At 42.1% G+C, this 22,447-nt stretch overlaps 1 protein-coding gene across 1 annotated transcript in view; it reads right to left on the bottom strand.

Annotated features, from left to right (window-relative positions):
- Positions 1–22,447, bottom strand: part of SLC35F1 (solute carrier family 35 member F1) — a 385,982-nt gene that overhangs the window by 8,418 nt on the left and 355,117 nt on the right. Inside the window, exon 7 of the mRNA XM_032862394.1 lies at positions 19,907–20,061. Within this exon, the coding sequence (XP_032718285.1) occupies positions 19,907–20,061 (155 nt within the window). The remainder of the gene's footprint in view (positions 1–19,906; positions 20,062–22,447) is intronic.

Genomic DNA, 22,447 nt, shown 5'->3' with positions numbered 1-22,447 from the left:
ATAGCATGGGAAGTATCAAATGAGAGCGTGGCACATGATCTACCCACAAACCCACAACTCGGTTGTCTTCAGAGACCACCAGCACTGACCTCAACCCCTCCCTCCTGGTTCTTTCTCCCAAGGTGATAGCAAGGAGAGAAGGAGCGAGCAGGAAGGCCCTGACACCCTCACAGGACAGGGCAGTGCCCCCACCCCCCACTACCCCCTCCCCCCCGCCCACTGCAATCCCAGTTGGGTTTATGCGGACTTCTGTTTGATTTGCAAAACCAATTCATCTGGCACTATAATTCGTGCAGCCAATCACCTCCAAGGTCAATGAGGGTTTTTTATGGGTAAATATCTTCCCCTGTGAGTAATTTCACACAAGAGTACAGCAACAGGGAGCTAAAAATGGATTTCTGACATTATCTTGTAGATGACAAACAGACATTTTCACTTGGGTTGATGAATTGATAGAACTCATCATTCATGCCGATTTCTATTCTCTGCAGTCTGGCCAAAGAAGACCAGAACAGCCCGGCCAGACGTGGAAGAAAGGGGGCCTGATCTGTGGGAGTGTTTAATTATAGGCTCACTTACAACAAAGGCCATCAGATGGCTCATTTATGTCGCTTTTCCGTGCTTCCTTCTTCTTATCACTCGTCAAAAAGGGATTGCATTTGCATGTGAGGGACACAGAGAGTGGCCTTCACTCCCATGTTACGACTCTTGCATCATCAATCTGTTTTCCCTCCACACAACACACAGGTCACACTGGGCTGCAGTGATTTTGCAGGAAACTGAATGTGAAAGCCAGTGAACGAGATTTAGTTTATAGAAGTGGTAAGTGTTACAGCTCAACTTACCGCAAAGAATCCCTGTTTCATTACAATGGAATCAAGAGGCAGAAATGGGAGTGGCACCGCGCCCTATTTCCCCCTGTGATCCACGAGTAAAATTTTTGCTTTCCATTAACATATTGCTCTGCTGATCTAAAAGTCTTAGTTCCAAAGGGAGGACTGTTTCAGGGGCACCTGGATGGGTCAGTTTGTTAAGTTTCTCTGGATTTCGGTTCAGAGTGTTATCTCAGGGTTGTGGGATCAAGCCCTGAATCAGGCTCTGCTCTTAGGGCAGTCTGCTTGAGATTCTCTCCCTCTCCCTTTCCCCCTCTCCTCACTCACTCTCAAGTACGGGCACTCACTCTCTCTTTTTAAAATAAATAAAATCTTAAAAAACAAAAACAAAGGGAGGAATGTTTCTACCAGGAGACACAACCATGATTCCACTGGACTGGAAGTGAAGACTGCCACTCAGCTGCTTTCATCTTGTGCTTCTCAGTTAACAAAAAAGGGAGTTCTTGTTGCTGTGCTGGCTGGGGTGATCGATCTTGGTTACCAAAGGGAACTGGGCTCCTACTTCATGAAGGAGGTAAGGAATAATAGGTCTGGGATACAGGAGATCCCCAGGCATTCCTTAGTATGACCATGCCCTGTGATTATAGTTAATGGGAAACATCAACAACCCAATCCAGGCAGAACTACTAATAGCTCACATCTTCAGGAATGAAGATGGGGTCATCCCACCTCACCCTGCCCCATCCCTCCTAGAGACAGAGAGAGAGAGAGTGTGTGTGTGTGTGTGTGTGTGTGTGTGTGTGTAAACATATACATATATGAGACTTTTGATGCAGTGCTTGGCACATAGTAAATGTTCAATAAATGTCAGCTGTTGTTAGCTTTACGTCACTGAGACTCAATGCTAAAGCATGGATAGGTCTGAAAACTTTCCTTAACAGTTCTTTCTGAAAAGTTCAGCATGAATCAAATTGAACTGCAAATGCATGTAGAGAATTGGCAACTTAAAAGAAGGGTACAACCATCAGTCCATCTGGGGCGGAAGGCTTTTTTGTCAGTGCAAATAACAAACCACTGCCTGATCGTTTGAACTTATTAAGAATCCTCCTAAGTTCCTATACTGCTTTGCACTATTAATTTAGAGCAACTACTCCCCAGGACCACAAACCATCTTTGAGTATATTCAAGTTCAGCAATGCATTTTGCTTCCTCTGTGTGGTAGGCTGAAAAGTGACCCCCCTCCCCCATCAAAATACATCCACATCTGAATACCTGGAACCTTTGAATGTTAAGGGTGTTTGATTAAGTTAAACATTTTGAGATGATAGGTTATCCTCTGTGCTATGGACTGAATTGTGGCTACCCTACCCACCCCCCTTTGAAGCCGTGACCACTAATGTGTCTTATATTTAAAGACGGGGCCTCCATGGAAGTGATTAAGGTTAATGAGGTCATAAAGGTGGGTCAGTGTCCTCATGAGACACCAGAGAGCTCTCTCTCCCACATCCCTCACCTCCATGTATACACACAGAGAAAAGGCCAAGGAGGACATAGTGAGAAGGTAGACATCTGCAAGCGAGGAAGAGAGCTCACTAGAAACTGAACCCTGAGGAACTCTGATCTGGGACTTCCAGCCTCCACGTGTGAGAAGTAAACTTCCGTTATTTAAGCCACCCAATGTGTGGTATTTTGTTAGGGTAGCCTGAGCACAGGCTAATATACCCAGGTTGAGGTGGGCCCTAAATGCAGTCACATGTATCTTATTAGAGGGAGGTAGAGGGAGAAGGTAGACACACACAGAAGGGTATGAGAATATGGAGCAGAGGAGATTTGAAGATCTCCACTTAGAGAATGGAGAGAGAGAACCACAAGCCAAGGAATGCTGGCAGCCATAGCAGCTGGAAGAGGCCAGGTACAGATTCTCTCCCAGAAACTCTGCATGGATCATGGCTCTGCTGAATTCTGGCCTGGCATATGGTACATTCTGGAGAGCAGAGTTGTGCAAACATACCCTGAATATCCCTGTTAATCACGGTCTTGAAAATGCAGAGATCTTGTCCTCCTTCTGTGTTCCCCTCAGACAGGATGCACGGCACAGTGTGTTGTTCAGGGTTCAAAGTCAGGGGCTCAGGGGATGGCCAACCTGAGACAAGTGTCTCCTTTGCAATGAAGAGTGTGCATGTGGAAGGCCTTTATTTTTTGGAAATGCTGGCCGGGCAAGGAGGGGAAGGACTACTGAGAGTTGCAGGGTGAAGTGGCTATGATCTACAAACTGGCTGCATGGAGATCCTAGCACCAGATCCTCCCTGTGCATAAGGGAACCTGCATCCTGATCACTGTCTCCAGGTGTCTTCTTTGGTCTCACTGGACCATCACCCACCCTAGGCTGAGAGTCTGCTGGGGAACAGCTGCACCCCCACGAAACAGACTTTGGACTTCTGGTCCTCAGAATGGTGAGAGGAAAATTTCTGTTGTCTTAAGGCACCAAGTCTGTGGTAATCTGTTACAGCAGCCACACAGAACCGAAAGAGTCAGCAGTGAATCATTCATTCGATAACTGAGCTTAACTGTGAGCCGAGACCCTTGTCATCACGTCCCTGTCCATCAGGAACACTGAGTTTCTACTGTTTCATGAGCTGGAGATACAGTGATAAATAAGATGGATATAACTCCATTCTTAGATTCCAGTCTGTTGCTGGAGACAGACTGAAAACACTTGAAGGAATTAATCTGTAATATGATTTGGGGAAACACCATGAAGAAAATAAACAGGTGGCTGGGTGACGTGAGAGTTCGGTGGAAGCTACTTAGATGGCGAGGGGGAGGGTTCTTTGCAGACGAAGCACTGGGGCTGAGACTGAAGCAGCCAGGGAAGGAGCTGGGAAAGAGCCGTTCGGGCAGGCGGACATCAAAACCAAAGGTGCCAAGGAGGAAAGGGCACAGCTAGTTCTAGAACTGGAAGGGCAGCCTATGTCACGGATGTCTAACAGTAGTAATTCATGGAGTGCATCCTCTGTACTAGTCACTGTTGAATGCAATTTACACTATTCACCTTCTTAGTAACTCATGAGGAAGCTACGATTATTTCCCCCTTTCTGAGGAAAATAGGGAAACACAGTATGGTGAGCAAGTATCAAGAGTGGAGACGGGAGCCATTAAAACACATAGGAACACTGTGTAAGCCATTAGAGGTGAGCACGGCATTTAAATTTTGCTCAAAACGCAATGAGAAAGAAGAGTATTCAGCAAAAGAGAGTGTAATCTAATTGGTGTTTTAAATGGACCATTCTGGCTGCTGGTAGGTGATTAATTGCAGGGAATAAGGGGAAGCAGGCAAACCAAGAGACTATTGCAATGGTCTAAATGAGAGATGATGGTGGTCTTAACTAAGATGATGTCAGTAGGAAGAGAAAAGAATGCATTTTTAGAGGAGAATCAACAGAGAAAAATTAAGACTGAATCTCAATGACTGAAGCTGAGTGTTTTGAGGTATGTGATTCTTTTCTAAGCATTTCTCATGGTGCATTTATTACCCTATTTTCATGTATAATTTCCTTAAACAGAGAAGATCTACACTTAACATCTTCTACAGTACTAGGATAAACTCTTATGCTTTTAATCTATGAATTTTTAATCTTATGTACTGTATTATGTATTATGAACTTCTCCCATTTCTTCATTGGTCTCCATTCTTGCAACCTGAGAACTATTCTAAGAAGAGAACTGTATTTAGGAAAGCACAATTTTAAAAACACTACTTAAGTTTGATAATCTTGGCAAACGAACCCACTGTCAACTTCCTCCAAAGTATTTTCATCTCTTATCATTTTTTTTTAAAGAAACTACAAAGTACTGTGAAGAGAAGTACAAAGTACTGTGAGGAACATCTTGGAGCTGAGGAAGCAGGAGGTGAGGCAGGTTTAGTAGGGTAGAGTGCTCAGGATAAGGTCTTGAGGAAACAGCTGACATACTGCCTTGACCCTCCTAAGGTCTCCGAAGGCCTGACCCTCCACCCAATTCTCTCCCCATTTCCCAACTGCTTCATTAATTGCATTGCAACATAGTAATTCTTTTTGTTCTTCCATTCCTTCCTTATTTTTAAGCTTCTAAAAACAATCCATATCTCTACTGCATGGGCCAAGGACACAACTTTAATTCAACAGATCTTAGAACAACCTTAATGGATATTTGATGAAGCTGGATGCTGTTCTTTCTCAATTCATAGAAATGACCAATCATCAGGAAATATTGTCATGGCTGTGGGAGGGGGAAACCTTTGACAAAAAGAAAAATGAACTGCTCTTACAACCATACTGGAATTCCTTATTTCCTTGTCTCACATGTACCTGGTAATGGCAGGAAAGACAGAAGAATGAGATAAATGGATGAGTAATCGATCATAAAGAATAACATGATGTCACAGATGTCATGGGTGAAATCATTTTATGGTTTTAATAATTAATCAATTCTTTTTCTAAATAAAAATGTTGGTACCTGGGGGTGCCTGGGTGGCTCAGTGGGTTAAAGGCTCTGCCTTCAGCTCAGGTCATGATCCCAAGGTCCTGGGATCGAGCCCCGCATTGGGCTCTCTGCTCAGCGGGGAGCCTGCTTTCTCCTCTCTCTCTCTGCCTGCCTCTCTGCCTACTTGTGTGTCAAATAAATAAATAAAATCTTAAAAAAAAATTTTTTTTAAAATTTTGGTACCTGATGAATCGCTGCCACCTTCATTTAAATAACCCTCAAGACACATTTCCCAATTCCGAATATCACTAAGAAGTAGTGGCATTGGGCCTAGAATATTTGGTTATTTCATAATAAAATCTCACAACGTTATTATCACTGTATTTCCACAGTATTGTCTAATCCTCAAAATCCGTGGAGTGCTATAAAAAATGTGACAGACATTCAACAACACTGTCAGTTTCTTATTCCCCCTTTAAATTAAATTTTGTGCTTGCTATAAAAATAAAATGACTCTCTTAAGACTTAAAAACATTCTGAACTTTGGGTTTGTTACTATTATATAAACTTATTTTAAAAAAATCAGATATCTAGAGGATTTGGCATCCATGAACCAACAGAACCATAACCATCTATGATGTCTCTCCCTACAATTTTGAAGGAGATGCGAACGGTGAAGTATCATCAAACTGTAGAGAGATTGGTCAATTGAGATGTCCTTCTCTACCATCAAATCAGTTTGTGTGTATAAGGGCCTCTTTTCTCTGGATCTGTGATTCTGGGCAAGTTAACTTGGTACTATTGCCCTTATCTGATATTGTCCTATCTGATATTAGTTCTTCAGAGGTGCACTCTATGCATACAACTTTTGGAATGCACTCCATGTCTATAGATGCCTTGGCCTCCGCCTGCTCTGTAAGTGATGACTTCAATATCCCTTCCCTTTCCCATCTTTGCTCAGGGCTACTGCTTTGCATTGGCACACCACTCATTCATCTACATAAATGAAAACGATAAAGCAATACACTGAAGACATTTCACTGGTCTGCAGTCACACCATGGGTTTCTTTCTCACAAAACTAACAGATATGGCCTTCTATGCCACCAAGAACTAAAACAGAAGGCACATCCACCACTTACTCTAAAATGAGGTCGAAATTATTACAATTAGCCATAAGAGCAAGTCTGTACACTTGAAGTGCAAAGGGATTTGTACCATTTTGTGTACAGCTTTCAGCACCTTTATTACTGACACACTTTGCAGAGGAAATGGCTGTTTCCTGGTGCTGAAGATCAGTGAAGAGTTTGCAAGGACAGGTGTAGTTTACATTGGGGGTCAGTCAACTAACGGATCTGGCAGCTGCCTGGTTTTGTAAAGTTTTATTGGATGAGAGCCATGTCCATGGTAGCACTGAGCAGCTGTGACAGAGGCTGCTTGGCTTGTAAAGTCTGAAATATGTAGCATGTGAACCCTTACAGACCAGTTTGTGGACCTCTGTGCATGGAGACCCATCAATAATATATAGACAGACATGGAAATATAGTGTGTAATAATGATCCAGTTCCCAGTTTCACTGTGGAATGATATATGATAATAAATCTGAATGTTAGATATGATTTTCCTACGAATAGAATAAATTTCTCAGCAAGCTGTCCACCCCTGATGTGAACTCCACTCTCACACTCCCCCATGATACTGTAACAGCTACTGTGGCATTGAACTGGTTTTTCTAATCTCCATGTTCCCTTAAGATGTTCTCTGAGCACTCCATCAATTCAGACAAAGAATGAATCAAAATAGTGGCTTGCTACTGTGGAATTTTTTTTTTTTTTTTTTTTTTTTTTTTACTTTTCGGCTGGTTGCATCAACATGAGATGTAAAGCGTCCATATCAAGCAATGGCTTTTTTGCTTCTTATGGGAAAATTCTTAGATAATGTTCAGGCTTGAAAACTGAAGTAACCTTGAAGGTTTCTTGTGGAGATAAGCCTTTCATTGAATAAATCATTGCCAGATCCTTACTGTGCCAGGCACTGTACTAGATATCAGGGATGTGACAGGGAAGGAGACATGCTCTCCCTCTGTCATCCAGGCTTACTACTTAATTCTTACATAAGGTCAGTCCTTTTATCTAAAGGTAGAACTCGTTAGCACACAGAGGAAATACCAAGGCAATCGATAACTGTGGAGACAGATGCCCACAGAGCAACAGGAAACGGCTACTCTCCTGCACATTTGTGCCTGGTTCCATGGAGCATCAAGAAGGACCTGGGTTTGAAAGCGCTAACCAAATTCACATTCAAGTTCAACTGAGTGACCTTGCTAAATTTGAGACTCCACAGAATGGTTTACAATGTATTTATGTTTAAAATAAAACCACATCCCAAAAAAGACTTCAGTGAGATAGAGACTAGGCATATGACTAAGTTAGTGCTTAGCAATATAATGAGCAGAGTGTTAGTTCTGTGAAAATAATGAGGAAAACAGACACAAAGAAGCACTTTCCCTTTGTGTTCACGCTTGTCCATTAAAACTGAGAATAAACCATTTAAAGCCTTCTAATCAGTGTCTGGTTGCAATTCGGTCCCATTTTTCAGTGGCAGAAGTTTGTATTTATTTGAGGGAATTGCAAGCTTTATGTATTTTCACAGTAAAAATAACTTTATAGTTTTATGATTATAAAAATAATATATGCATATTGTTTCACCAATGCATAATTTATGCAATACTTCAAAGTGTGTAGAACATAAAATATCAGCACTCAAAATTCTACCATCATTAATAATGGCATTATTTATTGAGTGTTCAGTGTGTCAGACACTGCAGTTAAGTGATTTACATTCCTATATTCATTTCTATAGAGGGAACTGGCTAGTTACACAGTATCTACTATTATGACCCCCATCTGCTGATGGAGAAATTACAGATAACAGAAGTTAAGTAACTTTGGCACAAGGCTGTATAACTGGTAGAATCAGGGGTTCCTGTATTGAATTCAGGGGTGCTGTAAACCTAGGCAGAAACCCAGGATTTTGATTCTCACTGACATCTAACTGAAATCTGGCATTTCTTCATTATAAATGTAAGCGATGAGCTCCATTAGTATTAGCAGTACCTTAGACTTTTAGCCAATAGAAATCACATATATTTTCATATCACATTAACAATTGCTGCAGATCTTTCAAGATCTGCACTCATCACTGCTTTGAAACAATAGTAGGTATCAAGTGTGCTTCTAGATCCTGTGATTTGCATATTACTATATCATCTCATTTAAAAATATTTTGAAAACTTTATTTTAATATAATCAGCCTGCTTTGTAATGCTATGTATTTTATTTTAGACATTTAAAAACATTGTGAAAGGAATCTCTCTAGGGTTTACCAGATCAACAAGGGGACCCATAACACAGAAAAGATAGGGACCCCTTGGTAGAGGGGGAGCTGAAATTGACACCTGGGTGGTCTGACTCTGGAGCCTGGGCTCAGGCATATGACAACTCTCTTATTCTGTCTGCCCTTGGATGCATGTTCATATTTTGGTGAATATACTTTCAAGTCTCTAATTTAGAGAGTAGGTTAAGTGGTGATTAGGCAAACTCAGGAAAAAACTCAAGGAAACATTCTTAGGAACAAAAACCCTTTCCCACTTCCTCATATTCTCAAAGGAGGTGGGGTGGGAGAGGATTGGAATCTACCATTATCTGGGGCTCTTTAATGAACTGGGGAGGGGGGTAGTTCAAGGCTCCCAAGGCATTGCATCTCTGGGAGTGGGATAGGTCACAGACCAAGCTGACCTACAAATGTAAAGATATCAGAGATATTCTCAAACAAAAAGATCCCAGAGATATGACACCTGTAGGCTCCTACTGAATGATAAAATCCAATAACTCAAAAGACTGAAAAGGACTGGAGGCAGTGCTCAATTTTTCAAAAAACAAAACAAAACAAATCCCAATAACTATAAAGTTCTGAGAAAAAGAAAATGTAACCTAGGAAAATTATCCTTTGAATACAAATATATATAAGAAATGTTTTTAAGGAAGCAAAGACTTGGAAGATAACAGCCCCTGTGAACATTTCCTGACAGACCCACCACCAGCCCAATGGCACTTTTCCAGTGACTATGAAGTGTCTCTTTCTTCAAGGCACTTGACTACCATCTGCAGGGAAATATTCCCTAGAGATGGGCCAACTGCACTGTGGACAGCCTGTACAACCATATACTGCTTCCTGACATTACCAGTACTGATGAAATCCAGCCAAGTAAGAGATAAAGCAAAATAAAGAATTCAGGAAGGAAGGGCCTACATTTCAGGTAAATAGGGTTAAATCCCTAGGGATTATACTAATAAAAATTAACTATTAAAATCATGGACAATATAAAAAGAGTACAAAGAAGTCAGGAAATGGGGGAGGGACAGTATTACCTTTCACGGAAGGGGACACCTAAAAACTCTCAACACTTTAAATACAGAGTAGAAAATAAATCTTCCATCCATGGGAGCCCCTGAAGATGTGCAGGGTAGTGGCCTTGCTTCAGCCCTCATGTTTGAGCCAACCTTTGTTCTTAACCTCAGCAAGCTGATGCTGTGATTTCTGTAAGCTTGTGTCATCAATATTCTAGTCCATGGGAGAGAGACACATACAGGTCTGGTGACAAAATTAGGTGTCTGAGTATGCTGGAGGGGCTGGACTGTGCACCTGGTGACAAACACATCCCATGCATTCTCTTGGGAAACAACTAGCTGGTTTTTCCTGGCCACATTCCACAGCAACCACAAGCCTTTCCATTTGAAACTTCTGCAACTCCTCTAGCTCATTCCATTTCCCCCTACAGTTTGTCCTCATGATGTGAGTTCACAGTAGTTGTTTGTGATGTGAGTTTATGAATAGATACACATAGAGGGACTTTTGATTTCTGGCCATCAGTTTGGACTTGCTTCTCGGTGTATCCCCAATTTCTCTAATCCTTCCAGTACTTCTAGTACATGGAAATTGCTAATGTGGCAGAGACTGGCTGTGGGTTCACTAAGCCTATTTTCCATTCTTCCTCTGCAAACAACTTGACTACGTTTCCTAGCTTCCCTTGCAATCAGGTATGGCCCCGTGCTGGAGTTCTGGCCAAAAGAACAAGGAAGAGGTTATCTATACTACTCTAGACAGAGCCATTAAAGTCTCCAGGTTTTCTCAACAGATAGCTCTGCAAAGGACTCCAAAAACCTAGCCCACGGGCTGGCCAATTTTTTCTTAAAGGGCTACATAGCAAATATTTTAGGCATGTGGGTCACACAGTCTCTGTCACAACTACTCAATGCTATCGCTATAGAGCAATAGCAGCCGTGGTTAATATAGAAAGAAATGGGCACAGTTGCACTCCAATAAAGCTATATTCGCCAAGAAAAGGGACTGGCTTGCAGATCACAGTTTGTTAATCCCTGCCTTTGAAGATGGCAGAGCCACAACATGGAAGGAGTCTGGGTTTCTGAATGGCTGCATGGGAAGCACTCTCTCCCACCCACAGAAGCTGGCAACACTTACCCTAACCAGTTTAGAAAGATGGTGATCTCAAAAGACACTGTACTGAGTTTCCAGCAGGGGGAAACCAAATTCAAATATTCATCACTCTCTCACCTCGGTATTTTATGTGAAATGTCCCGGGGCCTCAAGGAGGCCAATTTTTCCAATTCTCTACTCACCAGTGACAGTTTAAAAAATATAAAAAGAGTCATAAAGGCTAAATATTAAAAATCTCCCGTTTATAATCCTATTTTAGTACTCTAAACTTAAAAATCATAGCCTTTGAAGATGCCATTCTTACAAGAAGAAATACAACAAACTGCTTATGGGGGTATTTTTGTAAGGAAGACGTGTACTATCACTTTTCTGCTCTGTGGCTGCCTCAGGCTGAGGCTGCCTGACCTGGCTTTTCAAGTGCAGTTCCATTAATCAAATTGCTCAGCACTGCAGAGGATCAACACGGTTGCTTGGCTCCAGATTCTGATCCATAGCAAATGAAAGATTCCGCTGTTAACACAATCTCTGCAAACTGTCTGGCATTGACACTCAGATGTTCAGGATGCTTGAGATGGCTGGTCTGTTCAAGTTTCAGTGGTTTGGAATCTCAGCCTTTGCATTAATCCACCTGGTGATTTTGGGTGTTCTTGTCATCTTTATTTATAAATGAAAAGTTAAGGACCCAAACAGTGCCTGGCACATAGCAGGCATAGAATAAATAAATATTTGCTGGATGAAGTTCTTTTAAATGTAGTGTATAATCATATGTTATTAAATTATCCCCACATCCAGGGTTATTAAACTTTTCTTGCCAAATCTCTTACAACAACAACAACAACAAAAACAAGAACAACAAAACCAGTAAGAGGAAATGGCACATGTGGGATGAAATTTTTAGTGGCTGACAGATGGGGTCAAGGGAGATCATGAGACTACACCTGTCCTCTGAGGATAAAACCTGGATTGCTAGAATAAGTAGTTGACAAGGTAAGATACTTTTATGATAACTTGTCGAAAACAACTCCCAGCAATTATACAAAATGTATCAGATATACAGATGAGCCAAAACCATGCAGCATCTTGTCTAATGAACACATACAGATGAAATTCTAAAAAATTCTAAAAAATTCACATGAATCACATTACCCAGAATAGATGAAATAGACTTGTTGGACACAGGATTTTGAAATTTTTCTCTCCCCTTTTTTTAGGAGTGAATATTTGGATGACAAAAACATTTTCCTGAGGTAAGAATGTAAGTTTTATGGAGCCCTTAATTTCCTAAAATGTTAGTTTTCCAACAAGATCACCTGTGGTTTCAGGCTGCTCAGTGTGGGGAACCATATAAGACAGTGGCCTAGAGGGAAAGTTTAAAGGGAACTAGGAGAGAACTTACAATGTTCATTTCTTCTCTATCAATTTCATGTTTATTTTGATACAGTTACAAAAATAACCTCAACTTTATTATAGCTATTCTGTGACAGTATTAAGCCTTGAAAAACTAATAGCAAAATGTGTGAAGTAAACCATTTTCTATTTTAAATGTCAAGCAAAAGGGAATATTCTGCATATTCAACATTGGCTGCTTTTTCCCTGAAGAATGTTCCGCATATGATGGCATATTGTAAAAGAATTTATTGGCGTTTATTTTAACAGCTCCCAAATGTTTTGTATTTATGGCTATCACCTAAAAATTCTATTGTAAGCAATGAGGGAATTCAGCTGAAAATGATGAATATAATATTTTCTATATTTGTATGCATGAGACCTAGTTTTGCCTTTTCAAACAAGGCATAAGAGGAAAAACTCACGAAAAATTGTTAAAAACTATACCTAGTTACAAAATCTTAAAATAAGTTAATATACTAAAAATGTAACGAGGCAGGGATTACTAGTTCTGAGGCACACGTTTAATCAGAGAAACACATCATTTGGTCACGTTTCTATACATTTGTATATATGTATACATCTATACATTCTACACATTATCTACTACCTTCAAAAACTTCCTAAGGAAGTTCTTATCATTTTGAAGTTGGGAAAGAATAAATAACTGGCTCAAAGTACTTAAAGAGTAAAAAGAAGCCACACTTAAGGCTCCTTTGATGTGGCAGGCCATGCTCTGCTTATCACCCCAGGCTGCTGGATTCATACTTCACCCAAGAGACAGCCAGTAGCCCTCCTGCCCCCATCCTTTTCCTCCATGCATGGCTGGGTGTTCTCTTTGCTAAAGTCACATATGAGCAGTTAACCAGAACGACTTGAAAATCAGTTGTTAAAGTCAACAGAGGGCAGTGTCTGTCTGGGTGGAGAATGTGTCTTCATGACCAGATGCAGCTTCTAATGAGCACCAGCCAGTTGGCAAGGATGTGGAGAGAGGGGAACCCTCCTACACTCTCGGTGGGAATGCAAGTTAATGCAGCCACTTTGGAAAACAGTGTGGAGGTTTCTCAAAAAATTAAAAATAGAGCTACCCTATGGCCCAGCAATTGCACTACTGGGTCTTTACCCCAAAGATAAAGATGTAGTGTAAAGAAGAGCTATGTATACCCCAACGTTCATAGCAGCAATGGCCACAATCGCCAAAGTGTGCAAAGAGCCAAGTTGCCCTTCAACAGCCAAGAAGATATGGTCCATATGCACAATGGAATATTACTCAGCCATCAGAAAGGATAAATACCCAACATTTGCATCAACACGGATGCAACATGGATGCATGGAGGAGATTATGCTGACTGAATTAAGTCAAGCAGAGAGAGTCAAGCTGACTGAAACAAGTGGTTTCACTTACTTGTGGAGCCTAAGGAATAACATGGAGGACATGGGGAGATGAAGAGAAGAAGTGAGTTGGGGGAAATCGGAGGGGTAGACAAACCATGAGAGACTGCGTACTCTGAGAAACAAACAGGGTTTTGGATGGGAGGGAGGTGGGGGGTTGGGTGAGCCTGGTGGTGGGTATTAAGGAGGGCATGTATTGCATGGAGCATTGGTTGTTATATGCAAACAATAAATCATGGAACACTACATCAAAAACTAATGATGTATTGTATAGTGACTAACATAATACAATAAAAAAGTGATAAATAAACATACGCATAAACATCCATAAAAAAAATAATGATCACAGCCACATGTCCCAGCTGGCCCAGCTTGGTGCCAATATTCCCTCACTTGTCTTGGTGTAATTATTAATACTCCTCTTGTGGTAGGTGGAATAATGGCTCCCAAACTCCTGTGGATACATTCCTCTTTGTGTAAAATAGACCCTGCAGATGTGAGTCAACCAAGGAGCTGGGGAGATGATCCTGGGTTATCTGGATCAGCCCCATATGCTCACAGAGGGTCAGATTTGAAGATGCTTTACTGTTGGCTTTCCAGATAGAGGGAGAGGCCATGAGCCAAGAACTACAGACCACCTCTAGAAGCTGGAAAGGGCAAGGAAACAGATTCTCCCCTTGAGCCTCTAGAAGCCACAGAGCTCTGTGAGCAATTTTAGCCCAGTGAGACTTCTGACCTCTGATGCTGTATGATAGTAAATTTGTATTGATGTAGGTCACGAACTATGTGGTAATTTGTTTGAGCGGCCATAGGAATCGAATCCTTTCCATTTCAAAAGTGTCCTGTTCGTACAATAAATATAAGGGGATAGAGTTCATAACTGATCAAGCTCTAACCTTGAAAAGCCAACACACCATAAAGTTGTAAAGCTCTCACGGAAATCCCTTCCTGGGTTTGGTTTTGGGGGATGTCTCAGGACCAATAAAACTAATTTCCTACACTTCCCACAGATTGCTATGGATTTAGTGTTCTGGATTCAATACTGTCATCAGGTAATAAGAACAGAAATAAATACCCACTTCTCAAAAGTCTTGCAAAACAGAATTTGCCAGAGCGCTACACCGTGCAGGCGTCTAATGCGGAATCTAATCATTTGTCTCCCTGGGACATGGGGCTTCACGTCCGGTGAGCACAAAAGGAAGAGAAGGTGCAGACAGTGAACTGATGGGTGGGAAGGGAATGGATTTTTTTCCCCCAAGGGTGGAAAGTGAGAAAAAGCAAATAATCAATGTTGGGTAGGAGAGGTTCACTTTATCATTTAGTTCTGCCTCAGTAAGCAACATCTGGGAGGGCTATTTGCAGATATTTATAACCCTACCAGAGGGTTATCTGGAGGCGAGACATCATGATTAAGTGAAGGAGTAAACTATATGTGCAGACTGTAGGAAAACCAAATGAGATCTCAGCAGTCACCAGTCAGTCCTCAGGGCTGAAGTGGGAGGCTCCTCCACATTGCCCCTCTCACGCTCTGTCCAGCTTCCTCCAGCAAAAAGAGCTCCCGAGACAGTCAATTACACCTTCAGATGACTAACTACTAACAAGATGTCTTTATATTTAGCTAGAATCTCAGAATCTTTGCCCTTTGGTCCTAGGTCCATGTACCTGCTGCCGCATAATAGGATCATCTTGGGAGCCTTGACAAATCTAATGCCCAGGCCGTCATACTGTGGACAGCATAAATCAGAATCAATGGGAGTGGGACCCAAGCAGCACCATTTTTTAAACTCTTCAGGTGATTCCAATGTGCAGTCAAGGTTTAGGGTCGCTGGCTTAAACTCACTTCCCCACTACACTCTGTATATAGTGACTTGAAATATATTTATATATATATATTCTATATATATATATAACTTTATTATTATTCAAGTCACCCTCCCCTGAACTGGATTTTCTTTCCCTTAGGTGTGTCTTTCCTCCATCCCCTGAGAGCAGGCAATCGGAGGCAAGGGGCAATCATCACTGAGCAACCCTGGAGAGAGCCATTGTTGGGGACCACCAGGGAAGACCTGGTGGCCCCAGCATCCCTGGTGGGACTGGCCTGGCTCCTTTCACATTTTAAAAAGCATAACCAGATTGATAAATTGGACTTCATCAAAATTAAAACCCTTTATGCTTCCATAAAACTAACAAGAAAATGAAAAGCAACCACCGAGTGGGAGAAAATATTTATCATCATGTATCTGATAGGTGTATACTACCCAGCATATATAAAGAAATATCGCAATCAGTGATTTAAAAAATAACCAAATTAAAGTGGGCAAAAAATTTAAACAGACATTTCTTCAAAGAAGACATGAAGATATAACCTCCTTTTCCCCATCCTTAAACAGACACACATACACTCCATCCCCTGACATCACCATTTTTGTGAATTTTGCAAAATTTACCAAGATTTTTCCACTGACTATAAACTGCTCATAATGATAAAGTTACCTCCAATAAGCATTCTTTAAAAATCAGTTTTCTGAGATGGCCCATCTGGCTGTAGTGGAAACCTATAAGCCACTCAGACCCACCCTTCTCCCCAGCTCTAGAGCGCCTCCCATCTCTGGGAAGCCCAAGGGCAATTTCAGAGGCTGGCAAGCTGGATCCCAGGAAAAAGAAAATCCTGAATTTGCGAAAGACTATTTGACTACAAATTCAAGCAGTGCTTGGAAGATTCTTTTAGAAAATAGGCAAGGGGGGGCGCGCCTGGGTGGCTCAGTGGGGTAAAGCCTCTGCCTTCAGCTCGGGTCATGATCCCAGGGTCCTGGCATCTAGCCCTGCATTGGGCTCTCTGCTCAGCAGGGAGCCTGCTTCCGTGCCCCTGGCCCCCACCCCCACCCCACCCCCGTCTCTCTGTCTGCCTCTCTGCCTATTTGTGATCTCTGTCTGTCAAATAAATAAAATCCTTAAAAAAAAAAAAGAAAAGAAAAGAAAATAGGCAAGGGGAAGGGTTTATTATTATTATTATTAGATTTAAGTTGAGTATTTAACTTATTTTTTTGCAGATAATAAATACTATTGTTCATAAAAGAATTAAAGAACACTACAAGGCAGTGTTTATTCAAGAACTAAGAGGTAAGGAGTCAACTGTAAGCACACTGAGAGTAAAGGGAAAGGAGAAGAACATTGTCTATACTGTAATATTAGTTACAATAATATTAATGTATATACTATAAAACTGTACCAATGCATAATAGTACCTATCTATATTTTCTGACTTTCTCACAACGAATATGTATTTCTAATAAAAGACAATAGACAACTCTGGAAAGCAGTCTTGAAGTTTCTTACAAAACTAAACATGTTACGACCGTATGCCTGGCAAGTGGACTCCTGGGTGTTTATTTCAAAGCACTGAAATGGTTAAATAAATTGTGGTATATCCATATTATGGAATAGCACTCAGCAATAAAAAGGAATGGGCTCCTGACATAGGAAACAATCTGTATGGATCTCTAATTATGCGAGTGAAAAAGGTCAAAGCCAAAAGGTTATACACTGTACATACCATTCTTGAAGTGACAAATTTAGAGAAACGGAGAACAGAAATGAGATTCTGCAGCATTACGGAGGTGGGGGGAGAGGCAAGTAGGTCTGGCTGTGAAAGGCAATGTGAGCCCTTGTGAAGGGAAAATGTTCTGTGTGCCCATGGCCTCGGTGTTCGTATCCTGATGTTGTGTTATAGTTTTGCAAGATGTTACCAATGGGGAAAACTAGGTAACGGGCAAATGGGGATCACCTTGCATTATTTCTGAAAACTGCACCTGTATCTGTTATTATCTTAAAAGCTTATTTTTAAAAAAGACAATAGGAATCAATTTTAATGAGACAAAATACTTGTTGCACAGAATCCATCGTTGCATTAAAGAAATGTGTCTGTTAGATAGCAACACAATATATGTACGTAGTGAAACATTGCTTTAAGAAGTAAAAATAGCCATGATATCTCTGAATTGATGACCACAAGCATTCAATCTTCAGCTGACGTAGCCTCCCTTCTGATGGCATGATGTAGGGTTACTTCATGGCTTCCTCTTCAGCAAACTCCCTTATCCTAAGTACTTAGTAACCCACAAAGGCTGGGGGAGGGGAAGATGGGGAGAGCCCCAGGTCTAACCAGAAGTCTGTGCAAGCGCCAGGAGAGACACTCCAATAGGAATGAGCGCTCTTCAGGTGTCCCTCTCAGCTGTCAGAGAACATCAGCTTCACAGGGGAGCCTAGTCATAGTGTAAACTCCCCCAGACACATCCCCAGATCCCACTCAGGGGTGTGGCCCGTGGATCTGAAGAGTGAGCCAGTCCCCCTGGGGAAAGGAGACTCTCAGGAATGCCGAGGGCCGGACTGGATCTTGGCAGCCCCAGAAGAACCTGCAGTCCTCAGTCACAACAACAGTTTTTAATCATCCTTCCTTAAGGAGAATTCAGGGGATCTGTCTAATTCAGGAGCTTCTCAAAACAACCACAGGAATCAGTTCTGGGAATCCAAGTCACATTTGGGAACACGCTAGCTATGGATGCCTGACCATAGAGTAGAGAAGGAAAATGGCAGCCAATGTGCCACACGGTAAGACCAGGGCTCTGGAAAATAGTTGGGTGTGTTGCTGGGGGCTTCTCAGGGAAGCTGTTCCTCCCAGCCATGCAGTGGAGGATCAATGTCAAAGTCAGAGTCCACCTCATCCTCCGTGTCTGACTGGTCCCCTTGATACTCATCACCTGATTCCTCCGTGAAACCCCCATAAGTCGTCTGGTAGAACTCATCTTCCTCCTCTGCCTCCAGGAGCCCAGAAAGCCGGTTCCCCGCAGTCTTCCGGGGGGCCCAGCCCCCAGCCAAACTCATCCTGCCTACTGAGACTGCTATGACTCTACTTCCTGCCCTCGTGAAGACCAGGGTGTGCTAAGGAGACAGAGACGGGACCATCTAGACAAAACCAATTACAAATGATGTATAAAAGCTGTCTAGTCCCACACAGTTTCTTTCAGCTGTCATTTTTGCCACCACACTGGGCACAGGGCTCCTTGTAAAACAGGGACGCGGCACTTTAACCCTGTGCTCTGCCATGGCCACTTTCTCCACCTCTTGTCTTCCAGATCTGCTTCTGGTCCTCTCTGCTAACCTTGTTTGTGACCACTTTTCCACCCGTCTGCCCTACTGAGTCTGGTCGTTGGCTATAACTTTGGCTTATCCAGTCATATTTCCAATTACTCACTTCTGCGGCTTTGCCTTGGGTCATTTCAAGTACAGGGAACCTCCACACCTGGGTTGACCTGGTTGAAGACGTCCCACCCAGCAAAAGGCCCCTTCAGCTGGCCACACCCATGGGCTGGTGGTGTTATCCGTAACATCACTGGTGAAGCCTTTGGCTGGAAGTGGCTGGAGTAATCTCTCTTTCTTCTGCCTCTGCTTTACCCTGTCCTAGTTTGGTCTTATCTGGTTTGGATACTTCATATTCATCCTTTTTCACCCTGGCCATTGTCCCCACTGACCCTTATCTGATAGGACTAGCTAAGGAATGGGAACTGGGTCTCTTCGCCTATACCAATCCTAATCAATTGTTAATGTCTGAAGTGAGTGCCATGTTTATAAGACAGCATCTGACTTCAGGGAGCCCTAACGGACGAGGTCTGCCTGCCGTGGGTGTGGGTGAGCGTGGGTCGTCTTGCATTTGAAGAGACTGCTATCTTTAGAATGAACACTTCCTTCTTTTCCTTGGGCTGATATCTGAGCTGCAAATCCTTCACAAGATCTCTGCATTCATTGACTCCAAGCCCTAATCTTTCGGTGAAGAAACAGTATTTCCAGGGCGTTAGCATTTTCCATTCATGCTTGCTATGAAAATCGCAAAACAGAAATTGCAGGCACTAGATCATTGCTCCAAGGAGAATGTGCCCTGCCAGTGCCTTTGCTAGAATCCATTTTGTGGCTCTAGTTTGGGAATTGTGCCCATCTTCCTAGCTTTAGGCTGGAAAAAGAGTAGCTTCTGGGCTGAATGGTATCAGAAAAAAACTGTCTCCCACGATCCAAAAGCCCTTCCCTTATCTTTTTCCCTTTTATGTGCCTGTAGTTACGGGTCTCTTGCCTCTGTGTTCCGGTGGAAATAGGAGTATCCAGATCCAGGGTGGGGAGGATGGGGGCGGGGGGGGGGCGCTGGCGAGAGCAGAGTTGCCCTCCTACTTCCTTACAGAAAATTGGGGCTCCCCACCACAGGGCATTTCCACCTGTATGTGGTATTTCCCACCGAGTACTGTCTTCACAGAGGAGCACCGGCTCAGCTTACCTTGTAGTGGAAGAGAAACAGTCCGCAGAACAGGCTGTACAAATCTGCTGTGAGCAGGGAGAGGTTGACCGAAGTGGCACTGGTCTTCTTGATGACGACTGGCATGAAGCTGTAGAGGCCAAACATGCAGGCGCTAAAGCCGACGTAGAGCAGTCCTGTGGGGAAAGGGAAGAGGGGTGATGGACAGCCTCCTCTGGGGGCCTCTGAGGACCCCAGCACGGGGGAGAAGGGGGCTGGCTCGTGCTGTTTACCACGACACAGGGAGTTTTACTCCACTCTGCTAGGAGATTTTATTATTGGGTAATAGGCCGCTAAAACATAAAATAAAAAGTAAAAATCTTCATGTGGGAAATGAACTTTCGGCTTCCCACTACATTAGCCGATCTTCTGCTTCTTCTGGGAAGGAGTGCCTCCTAGTGGCTAGAGTCAGAATATGGGGTCGAGCCTTAATTCTGTTTCCAATGGTGCTGTACTCTACTTTTCCTATCTATGTCTTTTAAAGCATTTTCTTTAAGTCTCTTTTTTGTTTGCAAAATGGGAACTACTGGGTTCCACGTATTGTTCACGGTGATGAATATATATATATATATATAACTATATATAACTATATATATATATATATAAAACTATATATATAACTATATATGTAACTATATAGTCCTCAAGACCAAAGGGCTCACATGTCACAGTGATGTGGACTAGGTCAGAACTGGAATCCTAATTGGGTGGCCTTGGGCAGACCACTTCATTCTCTGAACACAAGACGACCTGTGAATTTCTTCCAGATTTGTGCATCCCCCTCAGTCCTATACCCCAATAAACAGAGTCCTACTTCCCCATCACCTTCCCTAGCACACTGCGGGTTCTCACATGTAGGCTCTGATGTTCTAGACATCGTTAACTAAATGCTTCATAGACTATCAGAGAGTTAAGTGTTGTAAAACAGAAAGATTTTTTTTTTAAAGTCCTTAAAGTGCTATAGGGTCAGACTCTCATCCTCTAAAATTCTCTCTCATTATAACTAGATATACAATTGTTCATACTAATTCCATAAGTACACAATTTTGTTGGGTCCCAAGCAGGAGTTCATGGCTAAATGCAGAATCTGGTTCACCTTTTACTAGGTGGTGATACAATACAAATGTACAAAAGTAAGGCTCATTCTCTACCTTGATAGAATAAAGCATAGAATAAGCAAAGGTAATATAATTCAGTGGATCTTTGGGCATTTTAATGCAATTAAAGCATCCAATCTTTCCAAAGGAATCCTTGATTAAATGTGTCTGGTGTGGGCTGTGAGATGATCACTTTATCTGAATCTTATGAATTGGGGAGAATTTCATAGATACTGGACGTCTACTTAGTCCCTTTGACTATGAAGACTAGTGATTCCTCCGAAGAGAAATTTGGTTTCCCATATGAGAAGTATGTAAGAGCATAAATCATCATCCTATACATTTTGGATTCTCAGTGTAAGGAAAGCCATGGCAAATCTATATGAAAAGATTATTCTGAACATTAAGTAAGCAAACTCTGTACAACAGCCCCCTCTAGTGTGGTGGAAATGCCCTAAGAGGAAACTAGAAGAACCACTTTCCTAGCTCAGTCAAGTGCAAGTCCTCTTCTGGATATTCTGTCATAATAATATCAGATATCTTCTGACTCTCCATCACAAGCTTTAATTCCCTAAAAACAGTCAATTCTCCTGTAACTGGGTTTCATGCTACTTATAATTCATTTTCCTTTTAACCAAGTTACTAAAAGCGCAATACTAAATAATTTATAAACAATACAGGAAAAGACATAAAGTTAGTGCAGTATTCCTTCAAAAAAAATCTGGGATTAAAAGACTAAGAACAAGCTATATCCTTAAACTAATCTACTAAAAGTCCACAAAAATCAAACTTGGTCAGAACATAGTCCAGGTACCAGCACCTTTTTTCTTTTTAAATTGCATCAGTGATTTAGATTAAATATGACTGAGCTAGAAAGTTCCAGAATCCTACCCTTCCATCACCTTACCTGGCACACCTTTCCTGGCACTGATCCCACCTCACATGTGGGATCTGATGTTTTATACTATGTATTCACTGAGTATTTACTGTACCCTTGCCTAGCAAAGCTATGGAAAACAGAATGGGTAAGAAGCTTAGAGTTGCTTTAGTGCTAAAAGGAGGGTCAAAGGGTTCATTTTAGGGAATGGCAGGGGGCTTGCTTCAGGAAGGGGGACTGGCTAAGTCTTCTTTGTGCAAGTGGCATTTACCTTGAATGCTGAAGGACTGAAAGGAAATGGCCAGGGAGGACCCAGGGCAAGAACATTTTAGGCAGAGAGCTCTGCAAATGAAAAACCCTGATGGCAGGGCCCCACGTGTTCTTGGAGCTGCCATGGGCCAGGACATCTGTGGAGAATGAACAGAATGGGGCAGTGGGAAGGGACAAAGGTGGAAAATTAGGCAGAGGATGGATTATGCAGGGCCGTGCAAGTCTAGGAAGGAAATTGACATCTTGTTCTAGTTGTAATAAGAAGCCATTAAGGAGCTG

This window comes from Lontra canadensis, unplaced genomic scaffold (assembly GCF_010015895.1).
Source record: "Lontra canadensis isolate GAN:19392208 unplaced genomic scaffold, GSC_riverotter_1.0 scaffold23, whole genome shotgun sequence".
Taxonomy (NCBI): Eukaryota; Metazoa; Chordata; class Mammalia; order Carnivora; family Mustelidae; genus Lontra; species Lontra canadensis.
The sequence above is the reverse complement of the archived record's forward strand: the minus strand, read 5'-3'. Positions and strand labels throughout refer to the sequence as shown.